This window comes from Phalangium opilio, unplaced genomic scaffold (genome assembly GCF_054372755.1).
Source record: "Phalangium opilio isolate 3A_F unplaced genomic scaffold, DU_Popi_V2 ptg000194l_1, whole genome shotgun sequence".
NCBI lineage: Eukaryota > Metazoa > Arthropoda > Arachnida > Opiliones > Phalangiidae > Phalangium > Phalangium opilio.
In genome coordinates, this window is record NW_028324212.1 from 2,531,048 (window position 1) to 2,550,488 (window position 19,441).

At 40.5% G+C, this 19,441-nt stretch overlaps 1 protein-coding gene across 1 annotated transcript; it reads left to right on the forward strand.

Moving 5' to 3' along the window:
- The first annotated feature begins 3,592 nt into the window (after positions 1-3,592).
- On the forward strand, positions 3,593-5,854 carry LOC149622684 (uncharacterized). Its single transcript, XM_089853586.1, has 4 exons — positions 3,593-4,230; positions 4,396-4,894; positions 4,940-5,525; positions 5,649-5,854. Exons 1-4 carry the CDS (start codon positions 3,593-3,595, stop codon positions 5,852-5,854), a joined length of 1,929 nt encoding a protein of 642 aa, XP_089709712.1.
- The last annotated feature ends 13,587 nt before the right edge of the window (positions 5,855-19,441 follow it).

A 19,441-nucleotide genomic window follows, 5' to 3' on the forward strand; every position in this document is an offset into this window, starting at 1 on the left:
AAACTCCAATTAAATAACCTGTAACTAAAGTACCACCAAAATACAAGTTCTCAACTTAATTTGGTGGTGGAATACGCAATTTCCCTTTGTAAAACTATAAATATTACTGTATAAAATAAAAAAAATAAAAATAAAAATAATATAACTAAAATTAAGAAAAGATATTTATCGAAGTAAGTATTGCATTTTAAGGGCTTCAAGATAATCACTCAAGTTTATTGTTTGTGTCGCACTATTACAATTATTGGTGAATTACATTTAATGAAGTAAGGATTACGGGTAATAATTTTAGCACAGTGAAATGTAGTGCATCGAGAACTATTCACAGAAATGTTTTGTCCACCTGTTAAGTACGGTACGATGTGACTGCTATTATGAGCTCAGTTCTTGTCTATATGTAGACTTAAACTAAACTAGATGAAATGGAAAATGATAATTTATTTTAGTCATTCCATTTCTGTTATATTGGTTAGGAGTGAATCTATTGTTCCGTTCGGAAAAAATGCTGTTACATAAAAAACCATAACAATTTTGTAAACCTATTTTTTATCGTTTGTTTATTAGTCTACATTTTTAGAATTAATTTTTTGTTCGAACTATTTAATAAGATAACTTAATATCAAAGTACGTTGTTGCTTTTGAAGTCGCCGTTCGGGTACTTCGCTTAGTTTTACCATTAGTCAAATAAAATTGTTATGTTTAGTTAACCAAGTTCGATTTCTTGTCGTCAGACACCACAGCCGCGTCCAGGCTAATTATAACCTTTTACCGTATCAAGTCGTCCGAGCAAATTGTCCGGCAGGCCTATTCGACTAGTTCAAGAACATTTATGGTCCGTCGAGCCGGATCGTCAGAGTCGGCTTAATTACGTGGAAAGCTGGTCGTTGGGTTAATCACCACTGCGGACGTTCACAATGCCTGTAACCGCTCTGGAGAAAGCCACTGCAGAACGGAATAAAGGCGAATTGGGTCTGAACAACATCAGCAACAGAGTTCAAACACATGCCAAGACTCCTCTTAATCAACAGCAATTGGAATTTTTTCTGGAAGAAGTAGACAAGTCGTGGCAAGTCATAAATGAGGCGCATGTCAAGGTGGTCTCGTTGGACGCTGAAAATGCTGGCCTGCATGAACAGAAATGGGATGACTTATTCACGTTGTATACGAATTCGAAATGCGCACTTAAGTCTATGCTAGCCACTATGGTTCCAATCTCAACACGTCAGTTGTCTGTATAGTCGCATTCGGAGATCAAGTTACCGAAAATCAACCTCCCAACGTTCGCGGGAGAAATACATAATTGGATATCATTCCTGGACATATACCTCACTGCCATCCTTAACAATCAATAATTATCAGATGCCAAGAAATTTACCTATCTCAAGTCAAATTTAACCGGAAACGCCGTAAATCTAATCAAATCACTCACTATTTCCGATGACAATTACACCATTGCTTGGGATACGGTCATCAAGAGGTTCGAAAACAACAGAGAACTCTACTTTGCCATTATGAAACGATTCTTCTCGCTTCCCATGATACCAACAAGCAACTCAAATGCCTTACGATCGATCGTGGATGCGGCGATGGAATGTACCAGAGCTCTCGACACTCTTTCGATAGCGGATAAATGGGATGCGGTTCTGGTGTTCCTTCTAACCCAGAAGTTAGATCCATCCTCTAAGGAGCAATGGGAACGTAGTCTCAAGAACACAGAGATAACAAAGTGAAGCGATCTGCTGGAATTTATTAAACAAAGAGCGCGCTCCTTGGCGGCGTCATCATCCGGTCGCAATCCTTACGTCACGAGGAACCCAGTGAAGAACTGGAGCATCGTACTCAGATGGTAAATATACGATCTGTTCCGCCAATAATTTCAATTTCCGATGCCCAAGACTGTCCGCTATGAAGGTCCACGAAAGGCGATCATTAGTACAGCAATCGAACCTTTGTTTCAACTGCCTTCGGACGGGACATAGAGTGAAAGAATGTCCACTGGAAAAATACTGCAAGACCTGCGATAAAAAACATCACTCCCTTCTTCACGTGGAAAATGAGAAACCAGATTCAAGTAGTCAACCATCCAATACTAAAGATTCCGATAGACAAAAACCCAGCCAGGCGCAGAATTTTCATGTCCAGGACGTCGCCTGTGCAAGGGATGATTCCATACTAGCTACCGCTGTAATCAAAGTAAAAACTGCACAGGAGACAGCCCTTCAAGTTCGAGCTCTATTGGATGGCGGATCGACCGTATCTTGCATCTCCGAAGCGTGCAAGGCGAGACTGGGCCCCGTACGAAAGAAAGTCCAGACGGAAGTAGTAGGACTAGGTGCGACGCAACTCGATAGAGCTAGAGGACTTACTTAGGTTCACTTCAAACCATTCTTCGAGGACAGAACTTCAGAAAGGTTTTGCGTCAACGCTTATGTATTGAAGAAAATCACATGTCAGCTGCCTTTACGGAAATATGATACAAGCAACTGGCCTCATCTCCGGAAGCTGCGACTAGCGGATCCCGAGTTTAACATCCCTGGCGACATTGATGTGCTGTTGGGTGCTGACGTATTTTTCAAACTCCTTTTAAATGGGAAACGAACCAAGGATGCCTTTTCTCCAATTGCGATCAATTCCAAGCTAGGATGGCTGGTTTCCGGGCCGACGAGCATTGAACAACCTAGGGTACACCTTCATCATACACGCGCACTTGAAGAAATCCTGAATCAATTTTGAACGATAGAGCAGATACCAAAGAAACAAACCATGACACCGGAAGAGAAAGCTTGCGAGGAGGATTTTCTAAAGTCCCATTACCGAGATCCAGCCGGAAGATTCGTGGTACGCATACCAATGAAAGAGCCACCGATTCCCCTTGGATCTTCGCGCGAAATAGCCCTGAGAAGATTCTACCAAATTGAAAGGAAGATCGACGCACGCCCGGAGTTGAAAGCCTTATACGAAGGATTCATGGAACAATACGAAGAGTTGGGACATATGTCGAAGATCTTACCAGAGAACCAAAAGAAGTCTTCAAGAGTCTATATTCCTCATCACTATGTAATGAAAGATTGGAACCAAACCTGTAAATTCCGAGTGGTCTTCGATGCATCGTCTAAGACCACCTCTGGATTCTCCTTCAACGATGCACAACTCGTGGGTCTAGTGGTCCAAGATTCGCTATACGCCATTGTCATGCGGTTCAGAATACATCGAATGGCCTTTGTCGCTGACATCATGAATATGTTTCGCCAAATACTAGTAGCCCCAGAGCAACGAAATCTGCAATGCATACAGTGGCGGTCGACACCCAAAGCTCCTGTCCAAGAATTCCGATTGAACACCGTAACCTATGAAACAACCTCGGCACCTTTCTTGGCAACTCGAGTATTGCAGGAGTTGGGCGAAACGGGGTTGCATGAACATTCGTTGGGAGCTGCGATTGTCAAAAGGGATTTTTACATGGACGATGTAATGAGTGGAGGACAAACCGCGCGATGGTGCCGGTTTCCGTCTCAGCAAGTTTACCTCAAACGACCCTGATTGTTAAACAGAAGTACCGCCTGAGTTACAAGATTCCAAGAACATATTAGCGATGGATGACGATGCTCTTGTCAAGACACTCGGACTTTATTGGGATACGAGGAAAGATCAGTTCCAGTTCAAAGTACAACCTGCGCCCTGTCAGTCACCTCTTACGAAGAGGACTATACTTTCCGAAATATCGAAGATCTTCGGTCCCATGGGTTGGCTTTCCCCCATCATTATCCGAACGAAAATCCTGATGCAGGATGTATGGAAGGAGAAAATCGATTGGGATGCAGAAACTTCCGTAGGAGTTCAAACATTATGGGCGGATTTCAAGAATTCCATTATACACATTCAAGATCTTCGAATAGACCGATGGATGCATTCTTTACCTGAGATATCCGTCCTCGACCTTCACGGATTTTCGGATGCATCCGAGAAAGCATACGCTGGAGTGGTATATCTGAGATCGGTCGATCAAGCTGGAAATGTTCACATCTCATTACTCACAGCAAAGACAAGAGTGGCTCCGGCAAATAAAGCGATATCAGTCCCGAGGATGGAGCTCTGTGGTGCATTGCTCATTGCGGATCTCATGGAAACCGTTCAAGAGTCCTTAAACCCGAACTTCAATCAAGTTAAAGCTTGGACAGATTCGACGATCGAATTATGTTGGCTTTCCTCTTGTCCACGTCGATGCAAAACGTTTGTCGCAAACCGTGTTTCAAGAATTTAAGAGATAATTCCGATATCACACTGGCATCATGTTCCCGGACTTGAGAATCCAGCTGATGCAGCCTCCAGAGTGGTATCAGTGCCTGAGCTACAAAACCATAAACTCTGGTGAAAGGGACCTCTATGGCTATCCAGTCGGGAGCCCTGGCCAACTCCATCCATTTCGGATCCCAAGACGAATGCCACAGCCATCGAAGAAGAAGAAAAAATCGTCATTATGACCACAAGAATAATTGTTGATAACGACATCTTTACACGGTTCTCTACGCTTCTGCGACTACGACGCATAACAGCATGGATACGTCGGTTCAAACATAATGGCCTGCACAATTCCCGAAAGAGACAAGACCCCAACTTCAAAGCCGTAATACATTCTGGTCCCTTGACAAGTATGGAATTAGAGAATGCATTGCTCACATTAGTAAAGATAGTCCAAGCCTACATGTTTCCGGAAGAGATAGAGTCCTTACGCCAGGGTCATCCGTTGCCGAAGCGAAGCAAACTACTATGTCTACATCCTGTCTTGAATTCCATCGGGGTCCTCCGTGTAGGAGGAAGACTTAAGCACGCAGATCTCGATACAGCCACAAGGCGTCCAATTCTGATACCGAGACATCACAAATTTACGGAGATGGTCATTCAAGAGGCCCATACCTAAACCCTGCATGCGGGGACGCAGATGGTTGAAAGTATCCTATCATTAAAGTATTGGATCCTTCGAGGAAGAGATGCAGTAAGACACCAAATTCGGAAATGTGTTGTCTGCACTAGATATCGTGCCGCCACAGCTAACCAGATGATGGGTGATCTACCAAGGGCTCGAGTTCAATACTGCCGAGCATTTGCGAGAACTGGCGTTGAATACGCAGGACCCTTCTATCTTCGTCCAATCACTCCGAGAAGCAAGACATCCTACAAGGCTTACTTATCCCTCTTTGTATGCTTCGTGACGAAGGCACTACATCTTGAAATTGTCTCATCGCAAACCACCGAAGCCTTTCTGGCAGCATTGCGCCGATTCACTTCGAGACGTGGAAAGCCTAGCGATATATACAGCGACTGTGGAACGACCTTCGTTGGGGCCACCAAAGAACTAAAAGAATTTATGAAATTAATTCAGTCAAATCCACAGAATGCAGCTGTCGCAGATCATCTTTCCTCACAGGGCATAACATGGCATTTTAACCCTGCCGGAGCCCCACAGTTTGGCGGCCTATGGGAGGCCGGCGTCAAGTCGGTGAAATACCACCTACATCGAGTCATTGGTAACACAAGACTGACCTAAGAAGAGTTCTCAACCGTAGTCACACAGATAGAGGGTTGCCTAAATTCCAGACCATTAACCCCGCTTTCATTGGATCCCACCGATCTTAATGTTCTCACTCCAGGCCACTTCCTAATTGGAGAATCTCTTCAAGCTGACTTATCTTATCTACCTATGAACCGACTTAACCGATGGCAGCTACTCCAGAAGCTAAAGCAGGATGTCCATAAACGCTGGCTTCGGGGGTACATAACTAGACTTCAACAACGATCCAAATGGATGAAACCGCAACGCAATATCGAAGTTGGTGACATGGTCTTGGTCAAATAAGACGTTACATCACCCGGAAGTTGGCCTTTGGCCAGAGTTATCGAAATTTTTCCGGGACAAGAGGGCTACACTTGTTACCTTACTTGACCACCAAAGGTGAAATCAAACGACCCATCGTCAAGCTATGCCTTCTGCCGTTCGACCATGAAGATGAGCCCTGAAAGTTTGCTACTAACGTATCAAGGCCGGGAGAATGTTCCGTTCGGAAAAAATGCTGTTACATAAAAAACCATAACAATTTTGTAAACCTATTTTTTATAGTTTGTCTATTAGAATCGTTTGTCATTTTTAGAATTAATTTTTTGTTCGAACTATATAATCAGATAACTTAATATCAAAGGACGTTGTTGGTTTTGAAGTCGCCGTCCGGGTACTTCACTTAATTTTACCATTAGTCAAATAAAATTGTTTACGTTTAGTTAACCAAGTTCGCTTTCTTGACGTCAGACACCACAGCCGCGTCCAGGCTAATTATAACCTTTTACGGTATCAAGTCGTCCGCGCAAGTTGTCCGGTAGGCCTATTCGATTAGTTCACGAACAATTAGTCCTATTAACCCCGGTCTAATTTGATTGTAATTATATCTATCCATATCCATGCAAAGAATTTTATTGTGTGATCTTCCACAATTTTGACATTGTCTAAACTTTGTTTTGCAGTGACCTGCTTGATGATCACTTCTCAAACACAAAAAACATAGCTTCGGCGTATTGCTATTTCTTTTTTTCTTTTGCGGGAACTTCCATACAGGTATAATAGGGATGCGATTCATTACAAAACACAATTGTAAGGATATCTGGTATTTGTACTGGGAATACTTAGAGCCGTGGCCGACACCAGTGATTTTAGGTGGGTGTTAGTGGTTTGGGTTTATCTTTCTGGGGTTGACTCTGCTTTATTTGCATTTTTCCTGTTCTATGTATAGCCATAGCCTGTTCGTTTCTTTCTACCGTTTTTCTTAAAAACTTCAACACATTATTTACTGTCCAAGACCTCTTTCTTTATCCTCTTTCCCGAACTCTTCTAACAAATCCAATGGCATTAATCCCCCTAAAATATGCGCGTATAACTCCATATTTTGAACTGTGAGTTGCACCGACACTTCTAAATTTCTAACTTCTATTTGGCAAGAATCGTGCAAATGCCTCAATGCTTCGACAAATGTTGAATCAAGAACTGGTTTTAATTTTAACAACTCGTTAATTCGTGCACTAGTTAACATTTCTGTTCTACCATATCTTTCTTCTAAAATTTTCGCAGCTACATTAAAATGTTCTATACCATCAATAGCCTTTTCGGCTTGATCTTCTAAATAAGAACGTAAATATATCAACTTAGCTGCTGAATCCAGTTGTTGGTTGACTGCAACGTTCAACTGAGGCCAGAATCATTGCCAGTTTTCTAGTCCACCGCTGAATTTCTTGATGCTGATTTGAGGCAATTTCACAGTTGCTGGAGTTCCGGATACACAGAAAAAAAGTGTTTAGAAACTAAACACTTGCCTAAACACGACAATGCAACAGATATTTTATCATGTTTAAAACACTCATATTTAAGTAAGAATGGTGTTTAGATTTGCAACACCTTAGGTGTTTAGGTTCAAAATGTGTTGATCGCTTGTCATATCTAGTATTTAAACATGTTTTAGGTGGTATATGTCATGATATTATATTATAATGCTTAGTAACAAGACGTGTTTACACGATTATAAGCCTAGTTGTTTAACATGTTTTCAGGATTACATGTTTAGGTTTTAAACAAGACTAAAGGTTTATAAGCTTAGCTTCCAATCGTGTTTAAGGGTTTATAAGCTTAGTTTTAAAGATATTTGCAGGTTTATCTTGAAATATTTTGAATGGTGTTACGACCTGCGTCGGTTTAAATACATAGGTTGAAATAATTCCTGCGAAATAAGATACATTGTTTTCAGAAAAAACCGTGCCGCTTCTAGTGGGTAAACAGAAAATTTCCATTGAACTTCAAATTAGCTTTATTTAAACACTTCAGTAGCATTGCGCCGAATCCCATTCGACCGTAAAACCCTCACTTTGGCGGATTTACGATGCTGTCCAATGGGACAATCCCCTTGCACCGAAAAACCCGCACCTTGGGTTTTTCCCGATGGAATGTAAATTAAATTAACTTAAAACAATTTCCGGCCTACGTAAAATGAACACTTGATCCAAACATTTTCTAAATTATTATTTTAGAACTAAGTATTATAAGAACGAAATAGTAATAAATCAGCAAAATATGACATAATAAAACCAATTGCTAATATTGATTTACTTTTTATGATATATTCTTTATGAAAATACTTTAAGCCAGCCGTTTTACTTTACTTGAAGTGTATAACCGCCCCAAAGAGGAAGAGACGTACTTCTTGCCAAGCCAAACCAAACCTAACCGAACAGAACAGTAACGTTTTGGAATAGGCATATTATTTGAGAAATCAATGAAATCATCAATATTTTGGAAAAGGCGTAACAATGTTAAATGATTTATAAAATATTACTAACCTAACCTGGATTTGAAAAGAAAACGTTTTTTTTTGGACGAAAGTGTTTTTGTTTAATGTTTAACCCGAGTCCAATTTTCACTTTTTCTGTATACTATTACATTATATATTTAGAACACACGGTGTTGAAAACTTCCCGAGGTCGTTTTTTATTATCATCTTGTTGCATAGTCGTCAAATATTGGCGTTTCCAAGGCAGCACGAATGTATTGAAAACGCTAGCACTTTTGATGTCGCTTATTTCGACAAATAGCGTGGTTTGAATTGTAATTACCAACACCCGCGGTTGGGCAAAATTCATTAGAAACTTTGGCGGGATTCGGTCTAATGGAATTCTGCGCAATGGGTATATACCTATTTAAACAAATCTAGCCGACCTGTTGGAAATGTTGTTCTATTATTAAAACCAAGAAAGCTTATTTATTCTTTATGTCGAACCATCACTTTAAACATATATTTTGCTCAAAATTTGAGTAAAGGAAGTCCTTTTCTCAATATGAAATGAAAGTCACTGTGGCTTACATTATTAATATAGCCAGAAGGTGTTAGATTATTCACCTTGTGGTAAAATATACCTCCACTTTTTAATTGTTTTTCTAAAATATAATTCTTCATAAAATAAAGATTTATAAAATTGAAACCATTTACCAACGTATTAAAAACATGTTACATTAAATAACACCTGGCAAACGTTGATGTTTAGCTTAGTGTTGAGATTATTCTGTGTTTACCTCTTAAACGTGATAAAATAAGAAGTGTTTCTATTTTCAACACATTTTAAGGATCCTTAGAGAGAAACAGAGATGTAATTAGACATCAACATTGAAGCAATAAACATTACCTCACACCAATGTTTAACTTTATAACATGTTCAGACGTTGCAAACCTAAACACTTTTTTTCTGTGTACTGTTGGTTGGACGCTCACTTTTGTTTGCCGTCGCCGTTTCGTCTTTTAAGTTACTCACGAGCCATCTTTTCCCACGCTCTGTCCAATACGTTGAAAATTCTATCAGTCTTCCTCGTTTTCCACTTCTCTTGCCAACACTTGAGCTATTTTGACTGCCAAAATCCACTTCTTCGTTTTCCAGTTCAGTTTTTTTTTGCCGTCTAAAGCTTTTTTCATAGACCGTCTTACGGCGTCCCGTTTTATTTTTATTCTCTCTGAGTCCGTTGCCATTTTTTCTTTGCAAATTTTTGTTATTAATTTAAAGGTTCTTACGTACACTCAGTCCCGTTTTTCGGAGCCACGCTTGCGATATTCGTAAACTCGCCCCACGTGGCCATAAAAGCCTTGGCTTATACTAAGAATAACTACTACAGTTCCTTAGATTCAATCATACTTTTATTTAACTAAATTATAAACTAAATTATAATTAAATGCCGACTTGCATTATACTATTAAAGAACTTAAACATAACGGATGAAGTTTTATATTTTATATTATACCCGTGTTTGTTGTAAAATTTCTAATCATAACAAATGTTTGAACTAGGCAATTAAAAGCAAATTTCTCATAACGATTAAAGTTCATTTCAAATTGCAATACATATAATAATTTCTAGTTTCTGGCCCTTTGTGGGTTTGAAAAAGTGTCACGGATTGTGTATAAATGCAGTTTTTTAAGGACTGCGAAGCAAAACTCGTTTTTGTATAATATCTGTTCCTTTTTGGGGAGAAACGTTATTTGGGAATAAATTAGTTCTGGAATAGTCAAACTCAATCGTCCAATTTTTTAAGACTAATTATATAATATTTCACTAAATCGTAACTTACATTTGGAAATTGGAATGGTTGGATAATACAATGCACTGTATAAAAACACACTATGCTAAATATTCGTTGGAACCATGTGAAAATTATAAAAATTCTCCAACTATTTCTTTGTGATCATTTAACCTTAGGCTTACAAAGACAAAAAATAGGCCCAAAAAGTTTTAAAAAAATCACGCGAACTTAATTAGAGAATCAAAATGGTGAAATTAAGCGCGAGATTTGAATTGAAACTTTTTTTGAAATGCAGCGCGTGCTGGCGCGTGAGCTAGCGCGTGGTTTAAAAATATTTTTTTTGAAACCTATACAAAAACGCCAAGTTAACCTTACACTACGAGAAATGAGATACTATACCTTTTCAGCCTTTGCTAGTGCTGTAAAGTTAGGCTGTGAAAAAAGTGTACCCCCTTGGTCGCGAAAATTTTTCCACCTCATAATGTTAAGCTCCATAGAGTTTAACATTAGGATTTCGGATTGAGTATAAATAGAAAATCCCGTAAACAATGTAACAGATAATTAAAAGATTCCAGTTAACTATCATACTAGGTTAATCATTTAAAGTTATAAGTAATTCGACGAAAGCAGGAACTGTGGCATCGGTTGGCTCGTCCTAGCTTTCTCATCCTCGCAGGTTTCGCTTCCTGAATAAGGTTAGTGAGATCTGCAGCTGCCGTATAAGACGATGTAGTTGAGGAAGTCTCCGCAGGGGGTGATGGGCCCTACCACCGTCCGTTGAAGAACTAGACTCAGGATCGTCCTCTGTAGGCGTTGATTGCTGACTGTAGTTTCTTCTCATAGGTAGTGTCCCCTTGAGATAAGCCAAGTAATTAAACTTGCTTCTGAAGAAGTTGAGCATGAATTGAACATCGTGATCGTAGTGCATTAATGCTTAAAGAAAGGTTTTGAGCTCCCTCCAGACTCAATTAGTGCTTGTCCCGGGTAGTCCAATTCCGCAAGTCACTACCTTATCTTAAGTTCTAACAATTAATGTTCACTAACACTGATCACACTAAGGCTTAGCATAGCCAAAGCAAAATTAAAATAAACTAGGATCCGTCGTGTAATGGCAAGCTCGCCATTTATGTAACCACGCTTGCGATATTTCTAACTCGCCCCACGTGGCCATAAAAGCCTTGGCTAATACTAAGAATAACTACACTGGTTCCTTAGGTTAAGTCGTACTTTTATTAAACTAAATTATAATTAAATACCGACTTGTATTTATTACAACTAAAGAACTTAAAGAGTTAAACACAATTACTAATTGATGATGAAGTCCAATACCAGGGACAAAGCCCTATGCTCAAGCATACTACTACATCTTAGTAGTGAAGAAAGACTGACTTAATATGATAAGCAGTCGATGTTTATATGGTACGGGAAAGGTCAGAGGTAACACTGGGTTTTAATTCCTCTATGTAACCTTACACCCCTGGAGTAGAAACTCAGGAGGTCCCTTAATTACTACGGAAGGTTACATCATTCCACTTATAATGGCTATTACTCCAATGTCTGTCTAGCACCACCATTCTCTGGTCATTTGTTCATCCCACGTGGACACCAGTCTGTACTTATTGGCTTTTAAGCACCACCATCATCTGACATTCTGTCCATTCCACATGAACATGAGTCTGTACAGACTGTTAAAAAAGTCTTTGCGCGTTGCAGTTTTCGCATATATTTTACTATATTTCAAGAACTATTCAAGCTAGCGCTCTGGAATAAAGTGCGTTATAAACGTTTTGCATTTCTCTTTCATATTTTACCCGTTTCAAAGTTGTCCTTTGCATACTTATACCGGAAACCGGACCCTAGTAGCACTGCCGACGTAGGGCCTACATGGTCGGCTTTGTGTGTTACCGACGAGTTGGTAAAAAGTCACTAATAAGTCGGGAGAGTAATGGTTTGAAAGTCTAAAAGTCCGTCTGGAGGGACGACGGCCCGCCGGTTTTCCTACTGTTTTGAGGCGACTATAAAACGACTGTTGGCAGACTATATGTCGGCGTCATTATGCCTACCTAAAGCCGCGCTCAATCCGACGATTTCGCGGCTTTTTAGTATAGGAACGGTAAATCGTCGGTAAAGGGCTGGTAGAGTAAGGGTTTGAGAGTCAAAATGTCCGCCTGGAGGGAAGACGGCCCGCCGGTTTTCCGACTGTTATGAGGCGACTATAAAACGACTGTTGGCCGACTATATGTAGGCGTCATTATGCCTACCTAAAGCCGCGCTCAATCCGACGATTTCGCGGCTTTTTAGTATAGGAACGGTAAATCGTCGGTAAAGGGCTGGTAGAGTAAGGGTTTGAGAGTCAAAATATCCGCCTGGAGGGAAGACGGCCCGCCGGTTTTCCGACTGTTATGAGGCGACTATAAAACGACTGTTGGCCGACTATATGTCGGAGTCATTATGCCTACCTAAGGCCGCGCTCAATCCGACGATTTCGCGGCTTTTAATATAGGAACGGTAAATCCTCGGTAAAGGGCAGGTAGAGTAAGGGTTTGAGAATCGAAATGTCCGCCCGGTTGGACGATGGCCCACTGGTTTACCGACTGTTACGACACGAATGAAATACGACCCTCATCCAACACGTTTGAGAGTCGACTTAACCGCCTGTCAGCAAGAGGTCCGACGCTTTTGCGACGATCAAACCTGTTGCCAAAAATATAGTATTATCAACTTCTGATTGTGGGTCGAAATATAGTATAAGTTAAATATTTAACAAAAATATTTTGGTGGCATATGCGGAATAGTAAAAGTCAAAAAAACCGTCCCACGGAAAAAGAAGGCCTACCAACAACTTCGTTTTTCATTTTACTCTTTTTAAACGTGACAATACCGACTAGCGGGAAGGAGTTGGTAATCAATTGGCAAAAATAGGTTACATGTTTAGGACGGTAGGCAAGCATACTTCAAACCACCACAGTTCCAACTGTCGGATAAATGTCGGTTACTAAACGGCCTAAGAATGACTTTCCTTTTAATTTTACTCTTCTTAAACGTCACAATACCGACTAGCGCGAGGGAGTTGGTAATCAATTGGCAAAAAAATGTGTTGGAATTTTCTAGACGGTAGGCAAGCCTACTTTAAACCATCTCAGTTCCAACTGTCGGATAAATGTCGGTTACTAAACGGCCTAAGCATAACTCTGCTTTTAATTTTACTCTTCTTAAACGTCACAATACCGACTAGCGCGAAAGAGTCGGTAATCAATTGGCAAAAAATAAGTTGGAATTTTCTAGACGGTAGGCAAGCCTACTTTAAACCACCTCAGTTCCAACTGTCAGATAGATGTCGGCATTGCCAACTAAAAGAAGTAGTCGGCTTCATAAGTCGGAAAAGTGTCGCAATAAGCACGGTACAGCCGACTGGACCGTAAACCGACTATTCGACCTTTAACCGACTGTTTTGCGGAAGGCTTGTGCTACTGGGGGAAATGTCAAAATTATCAACTTTGAAAATATTGGATTCTCGAGGATATAAATGCGATTTTCGGATTCCTTGGGGTCGATTCATATTTGAAAAGTTTTCACCAAATTCAATTCGGATGAATTGGTCACGAGTAATCAGCCTTTATTCAAAATCTGGCAACTTCGATTTAAATGGCGATAATTCATAATCGAGTATCGAATCTTTGTCGTAATAATGCTTGTTAGATGTTATGGCACTTTATGCATATATAAGATTGGTCTTGTGGCGCAATACTTTGAAACAATTCAGACGCTCATTAAAGGGATGGTGAAGTGGAAAGTTAATTAAGTTTTTATTGATTCTTCTATAAGACCAATCTGCATAGTGAATTATCCAGGAAATAACACCGAACGATTTTTATACGTGAATAAGTTTGAAATTTCATGGATAATTTTAAATAAGGATCTCCGACCAATCGCGTAGAGCCCTGTTCTTTTATAAACAATTTTCTCGTGGCACGTTCCGTGTTGAATCAATTTATCGAGAGATTTGAACAAATTTGCGCGATGTGACAGTTGTGGCGCGAGACATGGAGCGTGCCACTGCCACGAGAATTTTGTTAACAAAAAGTCACGGCGTTACGCGATTGGTCGGAGTTCCTTATTTAAAACTATTCTTAAAATCTTAGCCTAATTTGAATATTAAGAGAAAACCTGCGTCTTATGAAGGAGAGAAGCGGTTTGAAAATATTGATATTTGGGACATGATATCATAATATTTAGAACTCACATTAATTACGTTTGGGTCTTCAGCCCGACTCATTGCAGCCCAGTGAAAATCTCACTCATTATGGCATATGCGCTGCACGAGATCCCTTCAAATAGACAAATTCGTCTACTCCATACATAAAACAACTTCAGAGGAGAGGGCTTCTATGCTAGGAACGCTCGCTACTTGATTGAGCTTCGCTAAACGGAGTCTGAGGTTGGGCTATAGCCTCCCGCGTTTACTGCAAATGTGAGACCAGGGATGGATTTAATTTTAGAAGTGGGAATAGAGAATAGAGTAATCTAGGAGCGCGTTAAATTCCACGGAAAGGAAGGGTATGAAAGAAGAGGCGTGTCGAAGCAACAAAGGTAAAAAGGAATAACGTATTTTTCGCCGTCCCAGTAAGCAAGGTCTTAAAAACCTAATTTAAATGAGCCAATCTGAAATTTTAAACTTTTTATTACGTGTTGGAAGGAGGGGCTCTATACTGGGCTATGAGTCGGACTGAATTAAACGCTAACCGTTCTCTATTTCTTCCTCTAAAATTAAATCTATCCCTTTTAATTCTTACTAATAAAGCCGACCGCAACCAAAGCATGGGCAAAGGCATATTTCACAACTGACGTTCAAATGGAAAAGCCTAAAAATTAAATGAAAAAAAATGAATGCCGGTAACAATGATCACAACTGAAAATAACAGCTAACAGCTAAAACGAACCCGAACGGTAAACACTTGAAGTTGGTCTCTCTGCGCTGCTGGTCTGCAACTCCTTTCGTTTATTTTCTATGGCAAAAATACTCTCTTTAGAGGTATTGGGATATTAGGCCATTTTGTGTTTTAAGACTTTTATTGTGTAGGAAAGAAAACGACCCTGTTTAAAGAAATTTTGGATAATTTTTAATATTTAGTTAAAAGTTGAAATTTATTTATAAAATTTGGACGAAAATTGTTAAATAACAACACTTTCATTGAGTTTCAAATTGAAGAATGTTCGTGTGCTTTATTGAACTATTTTTTACAAAAAAGACAGTCAATTTCAGTTTCAATTTTTGCTTGATACTTTATTGGACATCCCATAGCCGTTAAAGGAAGGATGAAGAGGAAAATAAAGTGATTTTTTGATCGATTTTTCTTATTATGAGACCATTATATGCACAGTGAAACATTCAGGAAATACAGTCTCCGAATGATTATAAAATTCAAATTAGGATCAGATTTTAAAGATAATTTGAAATAAGCACCTCTGACTAATAGCTTAACGCCCTGCCTTCCTGTTAACAGAATTTCCGTTGCACGCTCTATATCTCGAGCCACGATAGTTACATCGCGAGCAACTTTTATTAAATATCGCGATAAATTTCATTCGGCATGTAGAATTTTGTCAATAGGAAGGCAGGGCGTTACGAGATGGCTCAGAGGTCATTGTTTCAAATTATCCATAAAATCGGAACCTAATTGGAATTTCAAAATCATTCGGAGATATTTCCTGGATGTTTCCACTACGCAGAATGGTCTTATAATTAGTAGTAGAATCGATAAAAAATTATTTGATTTTTCATTTCACCCTCCCATTATACACATTCTTAATCGTATTCTAAAAGACAGACATAAACTCTAATGAAATTAGGAGGTAAAGCATTGTAATATTAAAAATAGAGATCCGCTCTGTTCGCTGGTATTTTTTTTCTCCTTATGAGTAACCAGCCCGCGTCGTGACCGATATTAATTTTAATAACCTGATAATTATTCTTGACTAACTTAAAACATTGTTTTAGTGTATGGTTTCAGGCTCAAAGAAAACAATTGGCCAGCCCATGCGTTGCAAGATTTCTGGCGAACGAAGAAAGTGACGCATTGGACTGGGCCGCTCTTTTGACCGACTTGAACCCAATTTAGCGTTTATGTCTGTCATTTAATAAAAGACTAAAAATGTGTTTAAGGGCTAAGTGAGGTTAAGTAAAATATTAGCAACAATTGAAACTGAAAGTGACAGCCTTGTTTGTAGTAATTAGTTCAATAAAGCAAATGAACAATCTTTAATTTAAATCTCGAAGGAAGTCTTGTAATTTGAAACTCTATTGTTTTTTGAAAATTTTCCTCCAAATTTTATTAATATTTTTCAACTTTTAACTAATTATTAATAAAGACAATAAAAGTTTTCCAAGAATTCTTCAAAAAAGACATGTCTTCTTTCCCTCATAATAAAAGTCTTAAAACACAAAATTCCCTAATACCCCAATCACTCCCTAACTGCATTTATCACGCCCTCGGTAATATATTTATATAAATGATCGAGCAAGTAACTGCATTGATTTTTTTTTTGGTTTTGTTTCACTACGCCTCGATGCCCAAAAATAGTGTTTTTGCCATAGAAAATAAACAAAAGGAGTAGCATAGCAGCGCCCAGAGATCTACTTCAAGTTTTTACCGTTCGAGCTCGTTTTAGCTGTTAGATGTTTTTCATTTAATTTTTAGGCTTTTCCATCGGTAGCGTTGAACGGCAGTTGTGAAATATGCCTTTGCCCATGCTTTGGTCGCGGTCGGCTTTATTATTAAGCCTCTCTAGGGATAGATTTAATATTAGAAGTAGGAATGGAGAACGGTTAGTTTTAGATTCAGTCCGACTCATAGCCAAGTAACGAGACCCTACCTCCAACACGTAATGAAAAGTTTAAATTTTCTGATGGGCTCATTTAAAGAACGTTTTGTTAACGTTGCTGACGGGGACGGCGAAAAATACGTAATTCCTTTTTATCTCTGTCGCTAGGACCCGCCTCATCTTTCACACCCCTCCGTCCCGTGGAAGGAGGTCCGGGCTTTAACGCGCACCCAGATTACTCTGTTCTCTATTCTTCTTATAAAATTAAATCTATCCCTGGCCTCACATTTGCGATAACCGCGGGAGGCTTGAGGCAACTCCAGGCTCCGTTTAGCGAAGCTCAATCGCGTAGCGAACGTTCCTTGCATAGAAGCCATCTCCTCTGAAGTTGTTTCTCATATGGAATAGTCGAATATGTCTATTTGAAGGAATCTCGTGGAGCGCATATGCTTTCATGAATGAGATTTTCACTAGGCTGCAATGAGTCGGGCTGAAGACCTAGAAGTAATTAATATGAGTTCTAAATATTATGATATCATGTCCCAAATATCAATATTTTCCAACCGCACCTCCTCTTCAAAAGACGCGAGTTTTCTCGTAAAGGGAGAGGGGAGTGGAAATTAAAGTGATTTTTTTTCGATTCTTCTACTAATTATAAGATCAGTCTGCATTATTAAAAATATAGGAAATACCTCCCATTGATTTTAATATTCAAATTAGGCTAAGATTTTAAGAATAATTTTAAATAAGGACCTCCGACCAATCGCGTAACGCCGTGCACTTTTGTTAATAAAATTCTTGTGGCACGCTCCATGTCTCGCGCCACAACTGTCACATCAACACGGAACGTGCCACGACCAAATTGTTAATAAAAGGATAGGGCGCTACGCGATTGGTCGGAGATCCTTATTTTAAATTGCCCATTGTAGCATGGCTGCCAGATTCCTGGACTTTCTACTCCTTGGATCTGGCAGGGTGTTATGCCTCCATGCTACATACTCCTCCTCCCTTTTCATACTGCGATATTTACAACTAGAATCTAGTTACTGTTGACTTCGGCTGGAGAGCAGTTCTCCCCTTTTTTGATTATTAGAGAGTTTAAGCATCCCCAATACGCGTACGTGTTGCCACCTTTGACAATGCATTATTATTATTATTATTGTTGATGAGGCGGGGCTCACGCCCTAGCACCGATGCCAAAGGCATATTGTGCAACCTCAAAATCAGGCCTTGAATAGGCCCGTAGCCGCAGCGTAGCGAAGAATTCGCTCCACCGTAAAAGAGGAGACCCGCGAGGGCTCCACAGTGTGTGAATCAAAATGTTCTAGTCTAAGCGAGGCGAAGAAGTCGCACTCGCAAAGTACGTGAGCGGATGTTTCTTCCTTCTCCTGGCACGACCTGCAGAGGGGGTCGTCAGCAAGACCCATCAGATGGAGGTGCCTATTTAGCCGACAGTGTCCGGTCAGAAGACCGGTGGCCAGCCTAATATCCCATCTGCTGAGCGAAATTAGGTCTCTAGCACGAGACCTGCAGGGACCATTGACTAACTGTTTTGTCTGTCTCTGGCCATCCATGTCATGCCAGAGCTGGTTTTGTATGACAGTCATCCTGTCATGCAGGCTCCGTTTGACATGCCCGTAGGGGATGGGGACGGCCGGCTCCGGCCCCAAGAGCTTGGCCTCCGCGCCCCTTTTCGCAAATCTATCGGCTTGCTCATTGCCATAATAACCGCTATGCCCTGGCACCCAGTACAACAGAACCCTGTTGCAGGACGCCAGTTGCGCTAGCAGATCAAGGCAGCTACGCACCAGTTGAGAGGTAATCTGACACTGGTCCAGCGCATTCAGGGCGGCCTGACTGTCAGAATAGATCCTCACAGTCCGTCCGTGATACCCTTTGTTAATGCAGTAGTCTGCGCAATAACAGATCGCGGCAATTTCCGCTTGGAACACACTAGCAAAGGTGCCCAGGCAAGCAGAAAAACCGACCCTTGTAGTTTGGCAGTAATAGCCGGCGCCGGCGCCGGAATCAGTCTTGGAACCATCGGTGAACCAAATAGTTTCACCCCCAGTGCCAAGAGGCAGCAGGTTAGTCCACTCGGCCCGACTGGGAAAGTGGATGCTGAATGGCTTAGTGAAATCAAAGCTGGTAACGGTTTTGTCAGAGCACATCGTTAACGACGGCTCAAGTGCAGCGTACTCCCGAAAGAGCTTCGTATGGCTGTAATCCCAAAGTCTTGGAACCCAACAGCCATTAATGTGGAGCCTGTAGGCCCCCATGACAGCCTCCTCCTCAATGAAAAGATGAAGAGGTAGCATGTCAAGAAGCACCTCCAGGGAAGCAGTTGGGGTCGATCTCATGGCCCCTGTAACACCAATGCAGGCAAGCCTTTGAAGCTTGCGCAGGGCAGCCTGCACCGTCTTCAGCCGGACCCTTGTCCACCAGACAAGTGCCCCGTAAGATAGTATGGGTCTGATGATCCCAGTATAGAGTCAATGTACAGCCTTGGGGTTGAGGCCC